General features: G+C 40.6%; 1 protein-coding gene across 2 annotated transcripts in view; it reads left to right on the top strand.

Annotated features, from left to right (window-relative positions):
- Positions 1-22,032, top strand: part of atf6 (activating transcription factor 6) — a 106,514-nt gene that overhangs the window by 4,821 nt on the left and 79,661 nt on the right. For both annotated transcript variants that reach the window (XR_004563003.1, XM_034179653.1), the window contains exons 2-7: positions 4,079-4,155; positions 4,537-4,615; positions 6,228-6,325; positions 11,631-11,754; positions 16,803-17,006; positions 20,709-20,878. Coding sequence is in view for 1 of the 2 variants with exons in the window: in XM_034179653.1 (XP_034035544.1) it covers positions 4,079-4,155; positions 4,537-4,615; positions 6,228-6,325; positions 11,631-11,754; positions 16,803-17,006; positions 20,709-20,878 (752 nt within the window). In the remaining variant the exon portion in view is untranslated. The remainder of the gene's footprint in view (positions 1-4,078; positions 4,156-4,536; positions 4,616-6,227; positions 6,326-11,630; positions 11,755-16,802; positions 17,007-20,708; positions 20,879-22,032) is intronic.

Below are 22,032 nucleotides of genomic sequence, written 5' to 3'. Positions count from 1 at the left end.
TTCCTCTCCAACTTACGGGTTATCTGCTTTAAGCTACGAGTTTGTGAGTTATACCACGGAGTCAGGCACTTCTGATTTAAAGCTCTCTTTTTCAGAGGAGCTACAGCATCCAAAGTTGTCTTCAATGAGGATGTAAAACTATTGATGAGATACTCTATCTCACTTACAGAGTTTAGGTAGCTACTCTGCACTGTGTTGGTATATGGCATTAGAGAACATAAAGAAGGAATCATATCCTTAAACCTAGTTACAGCGCTTTCTGAAAGACTTCTAGTGTAATGAAACTTATTCCCCGCTGCTGGGTAGTCCATCAGAGTAAATGTTATTAAGAAATGATCAGACAGAAGGGAGTTTTCAGGGAATACTGTTAAGTCTTCTATTTCCATACCATAAGTCAGAACAAGATCTAAGATATGATTAAAGTGGTGGGTGGACTCATTTACTTTTTGAGCAAAGCCAATAGAGTCTAATAATAGATTAAATGCAGTGTTGAGGCTGTCATTCTCAGCATCTGTGTGGATGTTAAAATCGCCCACTATAATTATCTTATCTGAGCTAAGCACTAAGTCAGACAAAAGGTCTGAAAATTCACAGAGAAACTCACAGTAACGACCAGGTGGACGATAGATAATAACAAATAAAACTGGTTTTTGGGACTTCCAATTTGGATGGACAAGACTAAGAGTCAAGTTTTCAAATGAATTAAAGCTCTGTCTGGGTTTTTGATTAATTAATAAGCTGGAATGGAAGATTGCTGCTAATCCTCCGCCCCGGCCCGTGCTACGAGCATTCTGGCAGTTAGTGTGACTCGGGGGTGTTGACTCATTTAAACTAACATATTCATCCTGCTGTAACCAGGTTTCTGTAAGGCAGAATAAATCAATATGTTGATCAATTATTATATCATTTACCAACAGGGACTTAGAAGAGAGAGACCTAATGTTTAATAGACCACATTTAACTGTTTTAGTCTGTGGTGCAGTTGAAGGTGCTATATTATTTTTTCTTTTTGAATTTTTATGCTTAAATAGATTTTTGCTGGTTATTGGTGGTCTGGGAGCAGGCACCGTCTCTACGGGGATGGGGTAATGAGGGGATGGCAGGGGGAGAGAAGCTGCAGAGAGGTGTGTAAGACTACAGCTCTGCTTCCTGGTCCCAACCCTGGATAGTCACGGTTTGGAGGATTTAAGAAAATTGGCCAGATTTCTAGAAATGAGAGCTGCTCCATCCAAAGTGGGATGGATGCCGTCTCTCCTAACAAGACCAGGTTTTCCCCAGAAGCTTTGCCAATTATCTATGAAGCCCACCTCATTTTTTGGACACCACTCAGACAGCCAGCAATTCAAGGAGAACATGCGGCTAAACATGTCACTCCCGGTCCGATTGGGGAGGGGCCCAGAGAAAACTACAGAGTCCGACATTGTTTTTGCAAAGTTACACACCGATTCAATGTTAATTTTAGTGACCTCCGATTGGCGTAACCGGGTGTCATTACTGCCGACGTGAATTACAATCTTACCAAATTTACGCTTAGCCTTAGCCAGCAGTTTCAAATTTCCTTCAATGTCGCCTGCTCTGGCCCCCGGAAGACAATTGACTATGGTTGCTGGTGTCGCTAACTTCACATTTCTCAAAACAGAGTCGCCAATAACCAGAGTTTTTGGAATGGACTCCCAGCTGGGACATTTTCCTATCATGCCCCTGTTTTATGGAATGGACTCCCAGCGTCGATAAGACAGTCAAATTCTGTGGAGACATTCAAGACAAGACTTAAGACACATTTTTTTAATCTTCAATCTTTAATTGTGAGCCGGTTCTGCTCTGTGTCAGCCTGATCCCGTCAGATCTCAGAAGTTAAGCAGTGCGGCATCTGGTTAGTACTTGGATGGGAGACCTCTTGGGAACACCAGCGGCCGTGTGTGTTTCTCCGGGTGACACTGGAGTTGCGTCAGGAAGGGCATCCGACTTAGAACTTGTGCCAAGTACAAATGCGGATCTATCCGCTGTGGCAACCCCGAACAAAACTTGTTTGTTCGTGTTTTGTGTGATGCGTCTTGGAGTGATGCTGTCGTGCGTTGGTGCTTTAGAAATTGAATACATTGAAATCGACTCTTCTGGAGAACCTTCTAGAAGGACAACCATCTCTGCAGCAATCCACCAATCAGGCCTGTATGTTAGAGGGGCCAGACGGAAGCCACTCCTTAGTAAAAGGCACATGGTAGCCCACATGGAGTTTACCAAAAGGCACTTGAAGGACTCTCAGACCTTGAGAAACTAAATTCTCTGGTCTAATGAGACAAAGATTGAACTCTTTGGAGTGAAAGCCAGTCATCATGTTTGGAGGAAACCAGGCACCATCCCTATAGTGAAGCATGATGGTGGCAGCATCATGCTGTGGGGGTGTTTGCAGCAAATGCAGCAAAGTAAAAATGCAGCAAAGTACAGAGACATCCTGGATGAAAATCTGCTCCAGAGTGCTCTTGACCTCAGACTGGGTCGATGGTTCATCTTTCAGCAGGACAATGACCCGAAGCACACAGCCAAGATAACAAAAGAGTGACTTCAGGACAACTCTGTGAATGTCCTTGAGTGGCCCAGCCAGAGCCCAGACCTGAATCTGATTGAACACCTCTGGAGAGATCTGAAAATGTCTGTGCACCGACGCTCCCCATCCAACCTCATGGAGCTTGAGAGGTGCTGCAAAGAGGAATGAGCAAAACTGTCCAAAGATAGGTGCACCAAGCTCATGGCATCATATTCAAGAAGACTTGAGGCTGTAATTGCTGCCAAAGTTGCATCAACAAAGTACTGAGCAAAGGGTCTGAATACTTATGTACATGTGATTTCTTGTTTTTTTTTGTTTTTGCTTTTTTTATTACATCCTCCTAAATTGGAGGAGCTAATGTTTTCACCACTGTTTTGTTTGTCTGTTTGTTTGATTGTTTGTGAACAGCCTGGAGCCCACAGTTTTTCATATATTGTTATGAAAGTTTTACTGAAGATTCATGTCCTGAAGGGCAAGAAGTGATTCAGTTTTCAAAGTCAAAGGTCAAAGCCAGGAAAAAATCGTGGAATATTGGAAAAATCCCTATCTTTAACATTGAACAAATGGGCAATTCTACGGAAACGGAATTACAATCTGAGCTAATCTGTCGTGGCTAGATGCCATATGTCCAGATTTTGCTGCTGCTGTAATTCCGTTACCATAGAATTGCCCAAATATTCAAAAAGTCACACCTGCGTTAAAAAAAAAAAAAAAAAAAATCAAATTTCTTTCTTATTTGAGAACGTTATGTAGGGTGGCATCCTTTATCGACTGACAAAGTTTGATCCAGTGTTCTGTCGAGATGTGCGGTCTTGTTGAATTGTGCGTCTCATTGCATAAATTGACAGTTCCGCGTCCCGACAATATTGTGCTGTAAATACAGCGTGCATATGCAAACTTAAACTTTTTAAAATTGAAAAGACACTTATTGCTGTTGTATTTTCATTCCTCCGTTGCTCGGTCGGGGAGTTCAACGCAGTAAAGAGAGGCACGTCAACCTGACGGGGGTAGGTGTGTAAGTCTGGGTAGAGAGAACTGCGCATGCGCAGCTGCCCAGAGGGCAGTCCTCTAGACAGGAATGACATCTTGTCAGAACACCGGATCTCATCTTGATTACAGATTTTGTGGCCATTTAAATTTAATATTGAAAACCCCATTTAATATATATTTTACATTATATCTGAATCAAATGTGCCCCAAACACTCTCATATTTGAAAGTGCGGTGCAGACTGACACTCACTCATATTGAGAATCCCTGTGTAATGGCTGAATAAAATGTTTGTCGTGCCAAACAAAATTCTTTTTATGACTGAAATCTTAAAAAACCCAAAGGCTTGTACACTTTTAGTGCCATTTTCCCCTCAAAATGACTTTTTCCGTTTAAGGGTCTCTTGATCCTATTTTGTTCTTTATTTTCTACTGGTAGGGAAACTTGCTCAATAATCTGAGAGCATAGGAACACATGATTGACCATTGCTCATTTATAAGCAGATTTCCCAACATGAAATAATAATATGTTTGTTGTTGCACAGACATAAGCCTGTTCGATGAGTTGGACAAACTGGGAGACACAGATGAGTTTCTTGAGGCTCTGGGTCATGCTAACTTTGTAAGTACCAAATGTTGTGAGACTCTGTTTCATATGAAAGTAGAACAGCACTAATTCTATTACTGAATGTGAAAAAATGTATTTGTTGTCAGTGGTATATTTGGAGAACTAATAGAGCGGCACAGAATGTTATATAAAGGTGCAACCTGGTAAAAGCTGAACTTTTCAATGCGTGTGATTTTGTTTGTACCTTACAAATATTATGGTACGTGTCCAGGTGCCAAATGTGTTTCACGAATTTACCACATACCATTCTCCATATCAACTGTTCTTTACTTGGTATATTTAAACTCGTGAAAAAAATACTTTTTTTTTTTCTTGAAGTTTCCTGACATTGGTATTTGATGCCACTTTGCATCCTGTGTGAATTTGGTTCCTCAGGCCATCGAGGGTCATGACCTGGACTTTGACATTGACATACCTCTGTGGCATGAAGTGGACAGAAGCAGCACCTGCACAGGTACAGCACCTGTTGAAATCTGGATAACTTTTGTGAATTTTGCCAAACGAGCCCCTCAGTCCAATTTCTGACACTCTTTGATGTGCCATGTATCGCTCAGAAACTGTAACTCCGGTTAGTGTTTTGTGAAATTATATGTACACACAGATTATGTGCCACTGTCTAGGGCACTGGCAACGCAACTGACAGATACAAAACAAAAAAAAAAGAAAAAGAAGACGCGAGTGGAAGGTGCTCAGAACAGGTACAACACTTTATTATTAACAAACATAACAAAAGAAAAGAAAATGACAAAAGGTTAAAAACATGCTGCAGGCAAAAGAAAAATCCAGACGCTCTGGGGCATGTGGCACGCTGGACTTTTATACTCCCAGGTGGGCATCAGCTGGCAGGTGCTGCTGATCAGTTGGGCGGATCTGAGATGTGGAGGCAAGGCAAAATCAACATGCGTAACACAGATATATAATAGTCCATGGGCCAAGCAGGTTTTTTGAGCACTTAAGGTGACAAAACAACACTTAGAATCCAGCCTCAGTGTACCATAGCCTACACAAAAATGTATGATAGCCATCCCAGGGAAGAAGCTATAGCCAGGTAGGGGTTAATGAATAGTTACACAGAGGACTAAAATTTTAAAATGCTCCAATCATGTTGAGAAATATACTGCATTATTTGTCTGATCATTATGATTCCAAAAAGGTATAGTTTGGACTAACTGTGACTGAACTCTATGGAGTTATGGAGTAAAAGCAGCAAAAACTGAGACAAAGGTCAGTTTCAGTTTGTACATGGGTCAAAAGTTAAAGTTGCTCCAGTTTTCGTAAGAAGTGATGTAAATTATTGGTTGAGTTAATAGGGTTTGAAAAAGGAATAGTTTGCACCATGTATCACACAGTTATCACAGTACGGCGTAACATATGTCACATGTCATAGAATCCAATGACCTTTACTTTTCAGACCAAACATTCAACACAGTCAAAACTGTACAAACTGAAACTGACCTTTGCAGACAAATAATGTGGTATATTGTGGTATATTTCTCAACATGATTCAAGCATTTTGAAATTTTGACCTCTGTATCCCTTCATTGTCCCCTACCTGGCTATAGATACCACCCTAAGATGGCTATCAATCATTTTTGTGTAGGCCATGGTACACCAAGGCTGCATTGTAAGTGTGGCTTTGTCCCTTTAAGTGATACTGATTAGGCACATCGTCTGGCAGAGCGGGTGTATCATTTTGTGAGCTTGATCACAGATTGTCTCTCTCTTGATTAGTCATTTCTCTGGAGGTAATGATATTAAATTATTACATTAATAAATCTATTAATTTACAACTTAACAACAGTTTAACAGCTCTGATTTTGTCATCATATGCCACTCAAGTAAACAAACTGCATTATTTTATAAAGACCCTCCCCTTTACTACTTGCTTGGCTGGTGCAGCTTATTAATCAAGTTTTGATCTATGGGACTCCACAGCTTACAAGAATGTTCCTTATAAGGATGTCTGTCTTGAGGTCATGTTCAAGAAGTTATGCAGGTATAAAAAAATTTGCGTCAGTCCGTGCTGGCATGTGTGACATTCTGTGTCTTTGTCCTTGTGCATCCAGATGGTGAGGTGAGTGTGGACTCTCTTTCACCTGCCCACACTCTGAGCTCAGTCCCCTCTCCTTCTTCTGTGGAAACCCAGTCTCCGTACTCACTCCTAGTAAGTCACTGTGTACTACGCTTTCTCTTTGTCAATATCTGACTAGAATTTGTCATGCAAATGTGCAGATACAGAGAATTTCCATGTATTTAGTAGACTCTATTGTGCGTGTTTACTGTACATACGGGTCCCTTTGGGGCTCATTTGAATCTAGTGAAAGCTACTTCCAGATGGCATAATCCAAACATTGACAGCTGCTCTTTGTCTTTGGATGGTGATGCGTGCTCTCGAGGCACTTATTAGCAAATGACTTAGACACCTTGTCAAAATAATTATTTGCTGTCCATCTGAACTGCATCCTGGCTCCTTGTTAATAAAAAGGTGCTGACAAGTTCAGTCACATTTGCATAATTTAGCAGACGTTTTCGCAGTGTGTCAAAAGAAGGACAAGGGTCATGCCTTTGCATGCTCCTCACAAAGTCTGCACCTGTGCTAGCTCACTGAATCACCATGGCTGAAACCAAGGGCATATTTGCATGTTGAAAAGGATGTTGTACAGATTTACGTTTCTTGACAAAGTCATATTAAATTATTATGTTTAAATATGCACCGCATAAACATACAATTGACTGGATGCTGTTGTATACTGGACAAACCATCTGTGACGTCACCCGCAGATTTTCTGAGGAAAGATTTTGGTGTTCAAATGGGGTGGCTCTGAATGCCACCATCTTGGCAGTGCTTAACTCTGTCCAATATGGGAGGGACGGGCACGCCTTCTATCTCAAACCCAACAAGCTAAGGGTAACAGGCTAACGTTTGATTTGGGTCCTTGATTATTGCATATTTTTGCAGACTGGTCAGTGGTTTGGGTGCTGATATTATCAGTTATCAAGTTGTTCACCAATGAATATGGCTTTATACACCCTGAAGAAAACCATACACCCTGAGGCCGATTTTATCATATACCTAATAGACCTAATGTCACCAAGCTGCCAATACCTGTTAATGGTGCTAACATACAAATTAAGTAATACTGTGGAGTAGTAGTAATAATATTATACACAGCAAATTTTACAGAGTAAAATGCACTCGACAGGGAGTACATTTGGTCCCACTCCAGTTAAACAGTTAAATAAACTCTATTGTAGTGTGAAATCGGCCCTATCGCCTGTCAGATCAAGTTTTTCAACTCCAATAAGAGTCATTCACAACTTGATAGTTTCTTTAACTCTGGAGTGGGACCAAGTGTAGTCTTGGCAGAGTTGATTTTGCTCTGCAAAATTTACTTTGTAGAAATCCTGGAGCACATGCTTCTTAGATGGTCTGTTAATACAATTAACTGCACAGTGAGACATATTATTTCACATATTTATAATAAAATATTTAAAGATAACAAATAGTCAGTCCACAGCAGCTACTGGCCTCTGCTGGCAGGGCCCAAGACACTGGACTCCTCTCACCGGCACACAGCTACCATTCAAGGTGACCATGGCCGTAATTATTCATAACTTTATGGCTTAAAATATTTATGGAATAACCCTGTTGTGTCTGATGATTAATTTAGACGTTAATGGTGGATTTTACGGTCACAAATTGAGTTTTACCGGCTGCACTAATGCGTTGTCAGTAAAAAAACGATTTGCTTCCGTAATCCAGCATTAACATCCGCAAATCATCAGACACAATAGGATTATTCCCATTCTAATCCAATTCCATCGTTTGCACGGTTTATTTTTCTGTAAATTGTCAAATGGTGTGGTCGCCTTGTCAAAGCTTACCGTAGCAACAGCATCTTCATGCCAAACTGGAAATTCTCTGAGCAGATCCACACATTTCCCCATCTCATCAACTGGATTGAGTAATTCTGTATCAGAATCCACATCAGTACTTTCGTATGGTAGCTTAAGTTCACCCATTTTGGCATCGTCATCACTGCACTACTTTCTCTCACTCTCAGCTGACAGCGCCATTATTGACATCTGCGTAACAATGAGGTCAGGCGGCGGAGTAATACATCAAATGTGAAACGGTCAATTATTATTTTGTCACTGTCAACATGATATTTTATGGTCTGACATCTCACACGATTAACCTATCAGATTAGCGGAACAAATGTAATTGGATTAGAATTTAAAATGAAGAGTTATTTTAAAAAGTAATAATGATAATTCTCCACCCATGCAGTTGTCATGAAGGGGAAAATTAGTTAGAGACCAGAAGTTTTTTTTTTTTTTTTTTTTTTTTTTTTAGCCAGGCTGTAAACTTGTTTATTTCTACGATGAAGTTGAGGAATCTATGGTATCAGGGCTTTCCCCAGAAATTTAGAGCCCAGCGGTGGGGGCATTACCGGAAGATTAAAAAAAATATATATATATTCAAACGGTGGAAAAGCTGTAACACTGTGCCTTTTTAAAATACCAATGGAAGCCATTTCCTACAACTTCATAGGCAGAAGAGACTAGGAAAAACATCGACTGAAAAAAGAGATTCTTCGTGGTTGCCCAGAAATTGAGAACAAAATTCTTTAAATATAAATAAATAACTTCCATGCTAGTATCCATCTTGCTTATTTATTGTGGTATTTGAGTGTTTTTTTTATATTGTTAAAATTTTTTTTGCACACTAATAAATTGATTTTGAGCTGTTTATTCAGTGAAAACATCTTAATTCACGGTGAGCTTTTTTCTTCCATCTGCTCGCCCCCCACCCACCACCACCACTGTGGTTGCTGAAAGCAGCATTCTAGATGTTCCAACACTTGTCTGTGTCACGGATGGTGTGTACAGTTCACAGGCTTTGTTTACCTCTTGCGCTTGCTCATGATTCACGAGAACAGAGAGTCAGCTAAAGGTTTCTCTGAAGTGTTCGAGCGGAAATGGCGCTCTAAAAATCTTTGTGTGATGTTGGATATTCCACCAAAGCAGCATTTAAAGTTTTGTGTGATGTTTAACAACACCAATGACATGCAGGTCTTGCATGTTGAATCATCGGGCGATGCCTGCTTTACGAGCTTACACAGAAAATTAATTGAGACGAGAAATCACTCTGAGTGGCTACAAACCAACAGATTTCAATAAATGTAAGGGAAATTATCCAAGAAAACAGTTATCCATTTGGCTGCTCCCGTTTTTGTGTTCGGGGTCGCCACAGCGGATACAACCAGATCCGTATTGATATTTGGCACAGGTTTTACGCCGGATGCCCTTCCTGACGCAACTCCAATGCTACCTGAAGAAACACACAGCTGCTGGTGTTCCAAAGAGGTCTCCCATCCAAGTACTAACCAGGTCCCGCACTGCTTAGCTTCTGAGATCTGATGGGATCAGGCTTACACAGAGCAGATCGGCTGCCATCCAAGAAAACATAGTGAACACCGCCATCCAAGAAAACATAGTGAACACCCTAAACTTGAAAATTGGCATGATGGCACTGCGAAATAAACAACCTGGCGCTGCGCCAAGTTTCATTGCTTAGGGAGAGCCCCAGGTACAGTACACTCCTTTTGAAGCCGACCGACAGCCACCATTCAAGGAGCTGCAAGTTTTTTTTCTCTTTCATGGGTTTGAGATTGCTCAAAAAGCATCATTAGTTGTGCAGGTTTGACTGTATGTAACTATGTACACAGATCCTTACTGGTGTTGTACTCTGAAAACCATATAGAGGTTGTCATTAGTTGAAACCTATAAAAAACTTTCTTGAATGTTTCCTGTATACATTTTTCTTTCAAAAATAGAGAAGATTGGGAACTGAGAATAATTAGATGATACCCAAAATGAGGCTGACCAAAGTAAATAAAAAGACAGACTACCAGCTTTGGCAAGTGTGTCATTTGCCAAAACTAAACACAGTTGCAGCAGAATGAGTAAAAATTAATACATTTAGAACTCTTCAGTGTGTCATTTGCACTTGTCACACTCAAAAAAGAAAAAAAGAAAAAATGCAGTATTGTCCAGCAATAAGTATAATGTACAATGTGATCACAGCTATGGCCAGTCTCCTTGGATTCGGGCAGGTATTGACGCATTGTAACTTGAACAGGACCAGTCTTAAACCCCGTTAAAATTGAAGCTGTTCTGAGTTGACTGCCTTTTATGAGAAACTACATGTGCTTTCACGCTTAACTTGGCTGGGCTGCTTCATTTGGCTCTGCTTCCCATTATTGTGGTAGGTATGAGCTTTGGTGGTGGCCAAACACTGTTTCCATAGTTCGCCTGAAAAGGTGGGACTCCATCCAGTTGGAGAACCAACAGATGACATTTGATATTCTGTACATCAGTGGCCACCCACCTTATTGGAGCGGGGTTTTAGTTTATCAGACTAAAACCAAAGATCAACCACGTGGAGTTTGGACATTGATAAAACTTTTTTTTATTATTTTTATTTTTTACTACACTGAACAAAAATATAAATGCAACACTTTTGTTTTTGCTCCCATTTTCATGAGCTGAACTCAAAGCTGTAAAACATTTTGTACATACACAAAAGACTTATTTCTCTAAAATATTGCTCACAAATCTGTCTAAATCTGTTAGTGAGCACTTCTTTGCCAAAAACAAACAGTCATCCCAGTGTCAGCCTCTAAGGTCATATTTTTTTGCTAAACAAGGCAACTCTGTGGCTGAGCATCCAGCATTGAGAGTAACTGAAGTATTCATGTATAAGTTACACTCATAATCCAAAAAGGACACACATGAACACAAACATGTTGCACAATTCTTTATTGCCCAAAAGTTCATATGATGGGGAAAACCTACACAGTAAATTCTGTTGAGTATAATTTACTCTGCTGGGATAACATTTGAGCCCAATCTCAATAGAGTAAAAAAATACTCTATTGTAACGTGAAATCAGCTTTACCATTGTCGGCAAACTTCTGTCTGAAGGGGGTGGGCCGGTGCACAATGAAATAAAAAATATATCACAAATAAGTCACCTGATTGTGTCCATTTTTTGTCCTTTTCTCCTTCATGAAATGTATTATATGTAACATAAATTCAGGTTGGTGTTTGACAGACCTTCAAAAAAGGAGGTGGATGTATCTCCCACCCCGATGTAGCCACCGAGGGATAATAAGGCCAGTTAAAGAAGATTAATGCAGATCTGTAGGTGGCCTTACCCTCCCATTTAAAAAAAAAAAAAAAAAAAAAAAAAAAAAAACAGTACACCTTTATGTTTGAATTTTACAACTTCATGTTGTGATGTCCATGTATGGTGTAAGACTATTTTGAATACGGAAACCTGAAAAGGAGATAATTAAATTATTCAAAGCTTTTTAGGGGTGAATTGAATTTCAGATGGATTTTCAGTATGCTGCTATTTGGAAAAGAAAAGTAACATAAATATTCTGTGCTTCTCCATCCAGGAGGAGGCCCTGTCCCCGCAGTCACTGCCCTCTCCTGTTTTAATCAGCTCAGAGTCCAATGGTTTTTCTGAAACTTCTCCAGCAACCAAGAAAGCCCCAAGGAAGACAAACCAGACTGCACGAGGTGACACAGCCGCTATCTTAATGCATACTGCAGGGGTTTATTATTTTATAGACACTGTGTTTAAAAACACTGCTAAAAAAACCTGAACATTTCTATGGATTGACTATCATTGTATGATTATAGTCGGTTGCTGCTTTAATATTGATAGTATGACCTTTTGCTCTCAATGTAAACACAAAATTTTCTGTAATATTTTCTGTATGATTAATTAAATTATATAAGTGAGGAAATTTTTCGACTCCAAGATTAATCATAATGTGAAAATGAACAGTTCTGCAACAATGCAGTGACATATCATAATCAAGACATAGTTACTATGGAGGGGATGTTACAAGACATATCATGATACTTGGATGTTGATTTGATGCACATCACGATACTTAAGAAATGGACTGCACAAGTATTGCAATTTGATATTACAGTTGTTACAAAGACCATGAGGTCTCCGTGTCTGAATCGGCACATCATGTCGGTGAACTCTTCTTGCTGTTTTGATTTAATTTTTTCCATACTCGTAGTGACGCCTTGACACCATGCTGCATCTCCACCACTGCAGCAGGCCTCTCTGAGCTGAGTAGCCAAGTGTTCTGCCAATTCTGCGTGGCACTCGGCATTACCGCCTCAGGCATGTTGGAGCGCAAACAGCCGGTGCATCTCAGCTGAAATTTTTACAAAAAGGAGAAAGAAAAGTGAAAACATGGCAAAATTGAAATTAGATACATTGACAAAAAGTACGAGTAATCAGCAAGATGAAATAAACGTAACCCAATAAATTCAATTAAAATAATCAGCAACTCAAACTAAATCTGAAATCAGGAATAAATAAATTAATAAATAACTCCAACCTCCCTTCCTCACACCCACCCACCTACCTCAGGGACCTTGATGCACCTTCAGTTTAATAAATTCTTCAGTTTCACAGAGATGTTAAACATATACATTTAAAGGCTCACCTCCATCTTTAGTTATTCCATTGTCTGCAGCTCCTTTAAGTAAATTCTAATCAGGGAACAATTTGATTTCTGAGGAAATTTGTTGTGGTCTGCTCCCTCCACCCCCGGTATGTGTTTGAAACGGAGTTGACATCATGTAATACTTGACTTACAATATAACATTACAATCCAATCCATTGCTACCGCTGCTGAATGAAACCAGTCCTGCAGTTCCGCATCGTTTCCATCAGCATTTAAATTTGAATTATGTTGATTCTGGACTTTAAAAATGGATTCTCACATTGCAAGATTAAATATTGTGATATCATGAATATGTGTTTTTCCATCCCTAATAATTACGCAGAGCAAAATCTCCCTGAAACTAACATAAATGTAGAATGAATCAATTTCATTGTATTCATAATCATATTGTTGAAGAGATTTTATGTAGTTATCAGTCATCAGCCTAACTCAGCCACATGGGGTGTGCAGCCAGTACATTCTGAGTGCCGGCCCCAAGCAGGGATAAATGAGGAGGGTTGCGTCAGGAAGGGCATCCGGCGTAAAACAAGCCAACCCAACTATGCAGACTCAGAATCGAATTCCCATACCGGATCGGTCGCAGCCCGGGTTAACGGCGTCCGCCACCGGTGCTATTGCCCAACAGGGTGCCGGTGGAAATTGGGCTACTGCTGGGCGAAGACGACGAAGAAGAGGAGGAAAACGTTGCCACGAACAGCGGGAGAAGAAGAAAACTAGAAGGGTGGAAATGAGAGTGGGGACTTTGAATGTTGATAGTATGACTGGTAAAGGGAGAGAGCTGGCTGATATGATGGAGAGGAGAAAGGTAGACATATTGTGTGTGCAAGAGACCAAGTGCAAGGGAAGTAAGAGCAGGAGCATCGGCGGTGGGTACAAGTTGTTGTACCATGGTGAGGACAGGAAGAGAAATGGTGTTGGGGTCATTTTAAAGGAAGAGTATGTTAAAAGTGTGTTGGAGGTTAAGCGAGTGTCTGACAGGGTGATGAGTGTGAAGTTGGAAATTGAAGGGGTGATGATGAATATCATCAGTGCATATGCCCCACAGGTAGGTTGTGAGATGAAGGAGAAAGAAGATTTCTGGAGTGTGTTAGATGAGGTGGTGGAGAGTGTGCCCAAGCATGAAAGAGTGGTGATAGAAGCAGACTTCAATGGGCATGTTGGTGAAGGGAACAGAGGTGATGAGGAAGTAATGGGTAGATATGGTATCAAGGATAGGAATGGGGAAGGACAGATAGTAGTTGATTTTGCAAAAAGGATGGAAATGGCTGTGTTGAATACCTACTTTAAGAAAAGGGAGGAGCACAGGGTAACATATAAGAGTGGAGGAAAGTGCACACAGGTGGACTACATTTTTTTATATAGGAGATGCAAGCTAAAAGAAATCACAGACTGTGAGGTGGTAGCAGGAGAGAGTGTCACTAGACAGCATAGGATGGTTGTTTGTAGGATGACTTTAGAGGTAAAGAAGAAGAGAGTGAGAGCTCAACAAAGGATCAGATGGTGGAAGCTGAAGGAGGAAGACTGTTGTGTGAAATTTAGTGAGCAGGTGAGAGAAGCACTAGTTGGAGAGGAAGCAGTTTTGGACAACTGGAAAAGTACTGCAGATGTGGTGAGGGAGACAGCTAGGGCAGTACTGGGTATGACATCTGGACAGTGGAAGGAAGACGAGGAGACTTGGTGGTGGAATGAAGAGGTCCAGGAAGCATAAGGAGAAAGAGGTTGGCGAAAAAGTTTTGGGATAGTCGGAGAGATGAAGAAAGTAGACAGGAGTACAAGGAGATGCGGCGTAAGGCGAGAAGTGGCAAAAGCAAAGGAAAAGGCATATTGCGAGCTGTACAAGAAGTTAAATAGTAAGGAAGGAGAAAAGGACTTGTACCGATTGGCCAGACAAAGGGACAGAGCTGGAAAGGATGTGCAGCAGGTTAGGGTGGTAAAAGATGCACATGGTAATGTGCTGACAAGTGAGGAGTGTGTGCTGAGAAGGTGGAGGGAATATTTTGAAGAGTTGATGAATAAAGAAAATGAGCGAGAGAAAAGGCTGGATGATGTGGTGAGAGTAAATCAGGAAGTAAGAGATTAGCAAGGAAGAAGTGAGGGCTGCTATGAAGAGAATGAAGAGTGGAAAAGCAGTTGGTCCAGATGACATTCCAATGGAGGCATGGAAATGTCTAGGAGACATGGCAGTAGAGTTTCTAACCAGATTGTTTAATAAAATCTTGGAAAGTGAGAGGATGCCTGAGGAGTGGAGACGAAGTGTGCTGGTTCCTATTTTCAAGAACAAGGGTGATGTGCAGAGCTGCAGTAACTACAGAGGCATGAAGCTGATCAGTCACAGCATGAAGTTATGGGAAAGAGTAGTAGAAGCTAGGCTTAGAAAACAGGTGAAGATCTGTGAGCAGCAATATGGTTTCATGCCGAGAAAGAGCACTACAGATGCAATGTTTGTTCTGAGAATACTGTTGGAAAAGTACAGAGAAGGACAGAAAGAGTTACATTGTGTGTTTGTGGACTTAGAAAAAGCTTATGATAGGGTGCCAAGAGAAGAGTTGTGGCATTGTATGAGGAAGTCTGGAGTGGCAGAGAAGTATGTTAGGGTAGTACAGGACATGTACAAGAATAGTGTGACAGCGGTGAGATGCGCAGTCTGAATGACAGACTCATTCAAGGTGGAGGTGGGATTACACCAAGGATCAGCTCTGAGTCCTTTCTTGTTTGCAGTGGTGATGGACAGGTTGACAGATGAGATCAGACAGGAGTCCCCTTGGACTATGATGTTTGCAGATGACATTGTGATCTGTAGTGAGAGTAGAGAGCAAGTTGAGTCTAGTCTGGAGAAGTGGAGATATGCTTTGGAGAGAAGGGGAATGAAAGTCAGTAGAAGCAAGACTGAGTACTTGTGTGTGAATGAGAGGGAGCCCAGTGGAATAGTGCAGTTACAAGGAGTAGAAGTGGTGAAAGTAGATGAGTTTAAATATTTGGGGTCAACTGTTCAAAGTAATGGAGAGTGTGGTAGAGAGGTGAAGAAGAGAGTGCAGGCAGGGTGGAGTGGGTGGAGAAAGGTGGCAGGAGTGATTTGTGACCGAAGAATATCAGCAAGAGTGAAGGGGAAAGTTTACAAAACAGTAGTGAGACCAGCTATGTTGTATGGTTTAGAGACAGTGGCACTAACAAAAAGACAGGAGGCAGAGCTGGAGGTGGCAGAGCTGAAGATGTTGAGATTCTCTTTGGGAGTGACAAGAATGGACAAGATTAGGAATGAACATATCAGAGGGACAGCTCAGGTGGGACGGTTTGGAGACAAAGTCAGAGAGGCGAGATTGAGATGGTTTGGACATGTGCAGAGGAGGGACCCAGGGTATATAGGGAGAAGGATGCTGAGGATGGAACCACCAGGCAGGAGGAGAAGAGAGAGACCAAAGAGGAGGTTCATGGATGTGCTGAGAGAGGACATGCAGGTGGTTGGTGTGACAGAGGAAGATACAGAGGACAGGGTGAGATGGAAACGATTGATCTGCTGTGGCGACCCCTAACGGGAACAGCCAAAAGACAAAGACGAAAATCAGTCATCAGCCTGTTCATTGCGGTTTGCCCACAATGTGTTGCAGTGCTTCCCCAACACAAACACATCAGATGTGACTGTCATAAAGCAGGTGTAGCTTCACCGCTGCACAGGAAGCGTTTTCTACCTGTAGATTGGGGTCTGCTCTTCAAACAATCACAGCCCTTGTTCTTCAGTTCAGCAGTGTTTTACATTTCTTTCATCCCCACAACATTTTCTGTCAGATATTTCCTTCTCTCACAAGGTATCAAAACTTCTCTTGAACTTCTTTAAAATCAGTCATTGCACAAATGACAAACAGGTGTGTGTGCCTGTGTGTGTGATTACACTGTGATGCATCGAGAGTGCATTTGAATTGTTGACTGGTGAGTCTTAATCAAATTGAATTGTGTGGTTAGTAAAATAGATGTTCAGATGTCATTCCAGTCTGCTTGACCTCTATTTACATTTTTATTTATTTTTTCCTTCTTTCCCTTATACACACACATACACACACACACACACACAATCTCCAGCCAAAGCAGCTCAGCCCATCAAAAGGCTAATTCAATGTGGCCCGACGGTTTCCATCCAGCCCAAGCCGATAATTACAGCTGTGCCTTTGGCTCATGCAGCAGCTTCCCTTCAGACTAAGACAATCATCATCCAGCCTCTGCAGACCACTGTTCTGCCTGTGGTCAAGCCTGCTCCAGTTAACATCCAACCAGCGCCTCCTCCAGGTCAGAAGCTCTTACTGCAACTCATTGTAGCCTATTGCCTCACATCACTCTGTATTGCATCAGACTCCCGTAGTGGTCAGATTAACATGTCAAGCTACACTCGCTGTATTTTTTTTTTAAGACTTATGTGTAATTCTTCTGTATTCAGAGTGGATATGATATTGATAAGGCTTGTCTCTGATCTTTACATTTGATTTTCTTGTGTATAAAATTCTTCATTGAGAGGCAGCAGGTGGTGCTGTAATCTTATTTTTCAGTGATCTTTAGCCTTTACTCTCCCTGATGTAATTTCTAGATGTCAGTGGCAGGTAAATGAGAATATGAAATGCTATTACTTTTTAAACCGGGGTAACCAAAAACAAACCCAGCTCAAACTTGGCCAATGTTTATAAATGTCCATCTAAAAGCCATCCTAAATTTTATATTTGTAGTCAAGAGGCCCAATTTTACCACCCAAGTGTGACAGCTGCACAGTTTGTTTATGAACTGTTTATAGGATGCTATTTATCTATTTATATATATTTTAATACTGCATTGGTGATGTTGACCCGTCTGATCCTCTCTGTGTTATATCAGCAGCACCTAAGCCAATGCAAATACTTACTTCATTGCCTAAAGTGGGTGGGTATCTGGTTTCTCCTGGCTGTCTGTAAGACTAGACTAGTGCTGGTAAAAGCTTCTTTTAAATGGATTGGGTGGAGGGATAGTTAATAGCATAGTTTTAGATTTACAAAACAAATACTGACTTTAGATGTAAGTAAGTAAATTTTATATACATAGCACTTTTCACAGACAGAGGAAGCCACAAAGTGCTGCACAAGAAAGGTAGTAAAAAATACATACAAACACAATCATAAACGGCTCCCCCCACTGTAGATTTGAATGCTTGGAGAAACCAGTGCGTTTTGAGTTTACTCTTGAATAGAAAGTGGGAGATCATTTTAGAGCCTCTGTGCGATGGCCTGGAAAGAGCGATCTCCTCTGGTCTTGTAACGGGTACGTGGGATCTTGAGGAGGTTCAGGTCTAATAACGTCATGTGATGTGGAGATGTGGAGGATTTTCTACACTTTGTCTGGCTGCACATCAGCTGCACATACAAGTTTGCATATCCCTGAGTGAATTACATATTTTATTATGCCACATCATGGAATGGAAAAAGTAGATATTAGAAGTACTTCAGTTTCTTGTTCCCTTTTTGTATATTACCTCCCACTGCTGTGCTGTAATGTGCTTTATCCATATGTGGCCCTGTGACAAACTGGCATCCTGTCCAGGGTGTTTCCCGCTTAGTACCACATGAGTGCTGGGATAGGCTCCAGCCCCCCCCAAAACTCACATCCTCGGTGAGTTTTAGAAACATATTTATGGATGGATTTACTTTTGAATTCTGTGCGCATCCTCTGGTTGTGTTAGCGCAGAGCTGACAGCAGCTTGTGTGTGTGGGCATGCGCGCGCACACACACATCCATTCACTTCCATTTTCTAATAATTGCACCAACACTTGTTGTCTTCTACCAAGCTGCTTGTCCCTGGTGTCCTTAGACAGCTCTTTGGTCTTGTTCATGGTGGACAGGTTGGAGTGTGATTGATTGAGCCTGTGGACAGGTGTCTTTTATACAGGTAACGCATTCAACTGGTGCAATTAATACAGGTAAAGAGTGCAGAATAGGAGGGCTTCTTAAAGAAAAACTAACAGGTCTGTGAGAGCCAGAATTCTTCCTGGTTGGTAGGTGGTTAAACACTTATTTTATGCAATAAAATCCAAATTAATTATTTAAAAAATGTAAAATGTAAATGTAAAATGTAAATAAAAACAGAATATAATTTTCAAATCCTCTTCAACCTATATTCAGTTGAATACACCACAAAGACAAAATATTTAATGTTCAAACTGATAAACTTTGTTTTTGTGCAAATATTTGCTCATTTTGAAATGGATGCCTGCAACATGTTTCACAAAAGCTGGGATAGTGGTATGTCTACCACTGTGTTACATCACCTTTCCTTCTAACAACACTCAATAAGCGTTTGGGAACTGAGGACACTAATTGTTGAAACTTTGTAGGTGGAATTCTTTCCCATTCTTGCTTGATGTACAGCTTCAGTTGTTCAACAGTCCGGGTCTCCGTTGTCCTGTTTTGCATTTCATAATGCGCCACACATTTTCAATGGGCGACAGGTCTGGACTGTAGGCAGGCCAGTCTAGTACCTGCACTCTTTTACTACGAAGCCATGCTGTTGTAACATGTGCAGAATGTGGCTTGGCATTGTCTTGCTGAAATAAGCAGGGACGTCCCTGAAGAAGTTGCTTGGATGGCAGCATGTGTTGCTCCAAAACCTGGATGTACCTTTCAGCATTGATGGTGCCATCACAGATGTGTAAGTTGCCCATGCCATGGGCACTAACACACCCCCATACCATCACAGATGCTGGCTTTTGAACTTTGCGCTGGTAACAATTTGGATGGTCTTTTTCCTCTTTTGTCCAAAGGACACGATGTCCATGATTTCCAAAAACAAGTTCAAATGTGGACTCATCAGACCACAGCACACTTTTCCTCTTTGCCTCTGTCCATTTCAAATGAGCTCGGGCCCAGAGAAGGCAGCGGCGTTTCTGGATGTTGTTGATGTATGGATTTCACTTCGCATGGTAGAGTTTTATTGCACTTGTAGACATAGCGCGAAACTGTGTTAACTGACAATGGTTTTCTGAAGTGTTCCTGAGCCCACGCGGTAAGATCCTTTACACAATGATGTCAATTTTTAATGCATTGCTGCCTGAGGGATCGAAAGTCATGGGCATTCAATTTTGGTTTGTGTAGAAAGTTCTCCAGATTCCCTGAATCTTCTGATTGTATTATGGACTGTAGATGATGGAATCCCTAAATTCCTTGCAATTGAACGTTGAGAAGCATTGTTCTTAAACTGTTGGACTATTTTTTTCACAAAGTGGTGATCCTTGCCCCATCTTTGCTTGTGAATGGCTCAACCTTTTGGGGATGCTCTTTTTATACCCAATCATGACACTCACCTGTTTACAGTTAACCTGTTCACCTGTGGAATGTTCCAAACAGGTGTTTTTTTTGAGCATTCATCAACTTTCCCAGTCTTTTGTTACCCCGTTCCAGCTTTTTTGAAACATGTTGCAGGCATCCATTTCAAAATGAACAAGTATTTGCACAAAAATAAAAAGGTCTATCAGGTTGAACATTAAATATCTTGTCTTTGTGGTGTATTCAATTGAATATAGGTTGAAGAAGATTTGCAAATCATTGTGAGCCGTTTTTATTTACATTTCACACAACGTCCCAACTTCATTGGAAGTGGGGTTGTATGATAAAAATTACAGACCTCCATTCTTTGTTGGTGGGAAAACTTGCAAAATTGACAGTGGATCAAATACTTATTTGCCTCACTGTAGGTAACCAGAGGTGAGAGGGTTCCGCTTGACTGCAATCTGCAGAAGGATTTTAAACAGCAACCTGATAGGCTTCCACTTAGTACTAACTAGATTGTTTTCATCGTAGTTGGCAAGACAAGTACTTACAAACATTTTCACAGTTGATGGTAATTATACAGTAAAAATATGATTATAGTACAGGTAAGATCTGTAATCATACAGTGAAAATATGATTATAGTACAGGTAAGACCTGTAATGTGACTTTGTCATGTTCATTCATGTTTTGTTTCTCTTGCTTAGGACGTTCTATAGTGCTGTCTCAACCAAGCCAGGTGCTACGGATCCAGACACCACAAACAGTCCCCAGCAATGTTGTTACCATGCCAACGCTGAGCCAGGATAGGCCTGTTCCTGTTAGTGCTCCACCAGTGGTCTCCATCCCTCTTCGAACGTCTTCCTCAGATGAAGATGTGAGTGGTTATTGTCTTAGTTTGCATAACGTAAGACTTGGTATCTAAGAATTGATAAATGGGTCAAACAGCACTGTTGTTTACAGTATAAACTGTTAACACTGACATTTAAAGTGAGTCTACAGAACAGCAGTGCTGTTAATTAATTTTCCATTCTAAATGTCAGACGGAAAATTACATAATTGACAATATGTTTAAAAAAAAATGACAGAAGAAATTACAGTCCTTTTGGGATTGCAAATAAAAATGATCTGGATCAGTGTGTTTGTATTTATAGTTTAATCTATACAATGTGGGTTGGGAGTTCCAGTTACAGATAACTCAAGGATACAGGTTCAAAAGTTGTTTGTGTTGTAATCAAAACCAAAAAAAAATTTAGTGTGCAAATATGAAACAAATTTAACATTTAATAAGCTCTAAAAATGTATCTATTTATTTTACCAGGTTTGCTCTATAATTTACTTGAAGGTGCTCTAAATAACATTATACATTAAAACATATTTTTTTATGTAAAGATTTAGTGGCTTATTAGCAACATAGCACTGTTGCTCTGGGGGTTGATAAGGTTAGACCTTAACTGTGTGAAGCGCTTTGAGGCAACTCTGTTGTGATTTGGCGCTATTTAAATGAAAATAAATTGAAATGGAATTGATAGCAACACTCCCCCTGTGCTCTTAGCTTCTCTTCTCCTTGTTTAGATGTTTACATTCCTGGTTTGGCCACAGGTGCACATTTAGTGCATGTGAATCCTGCCATGTAAAACCATTGCCCATCTCTGTATTTGTCAAGAGGCAGCAGCACTCACAACTCGGTGCATAGTTGTTGCATTTTTGTCAAGATGGCAGATGGCAGTGACTTTGTAGAAATACGTGAAAGGAAAAAAGAAAATAAAATTCACATTTTGGAGCTAAAAATACTACTGACCAAGAACTGACCAGGCACATATAAATGCAAATGGTCCTTCATTTCTAAAGCAATAAATAATTTAATTGAGCACTGATTATTTTTGGTCCAAATTAATAACATCAGCATGTATTTATAAGACATTTACCTAGTAACAGAAGTATGTCTTTCTTAAAGCCATGATGGGTGAAAAGTGATGATGTTTTTCATAATTATTGTATGGCCTTGCCTTACAATATGGAGCGCCTTGG

The sequence above is a fragment of the Thalassophryne amazonica genome, chromosome 10, assembly GCF_902500255.1.
Source record: "Thalassophryne amazonica chromosome 10, fThaAma1.1, whole genome shotgun sequence".
Taxonomy (NCBI): domain Eukaryota; kingdom Metazoa; phylum Chordata; class Actinopteri; order Batrachoidiformes; family Batrachoididae; genus Thalassophryne; species Thalassophryne amazonica.
The sequence above is the reverse complement of the archived record's forward strand: the minus strand, read 5'-3'. Positions and strand labels throughout refer to the sequence as shown.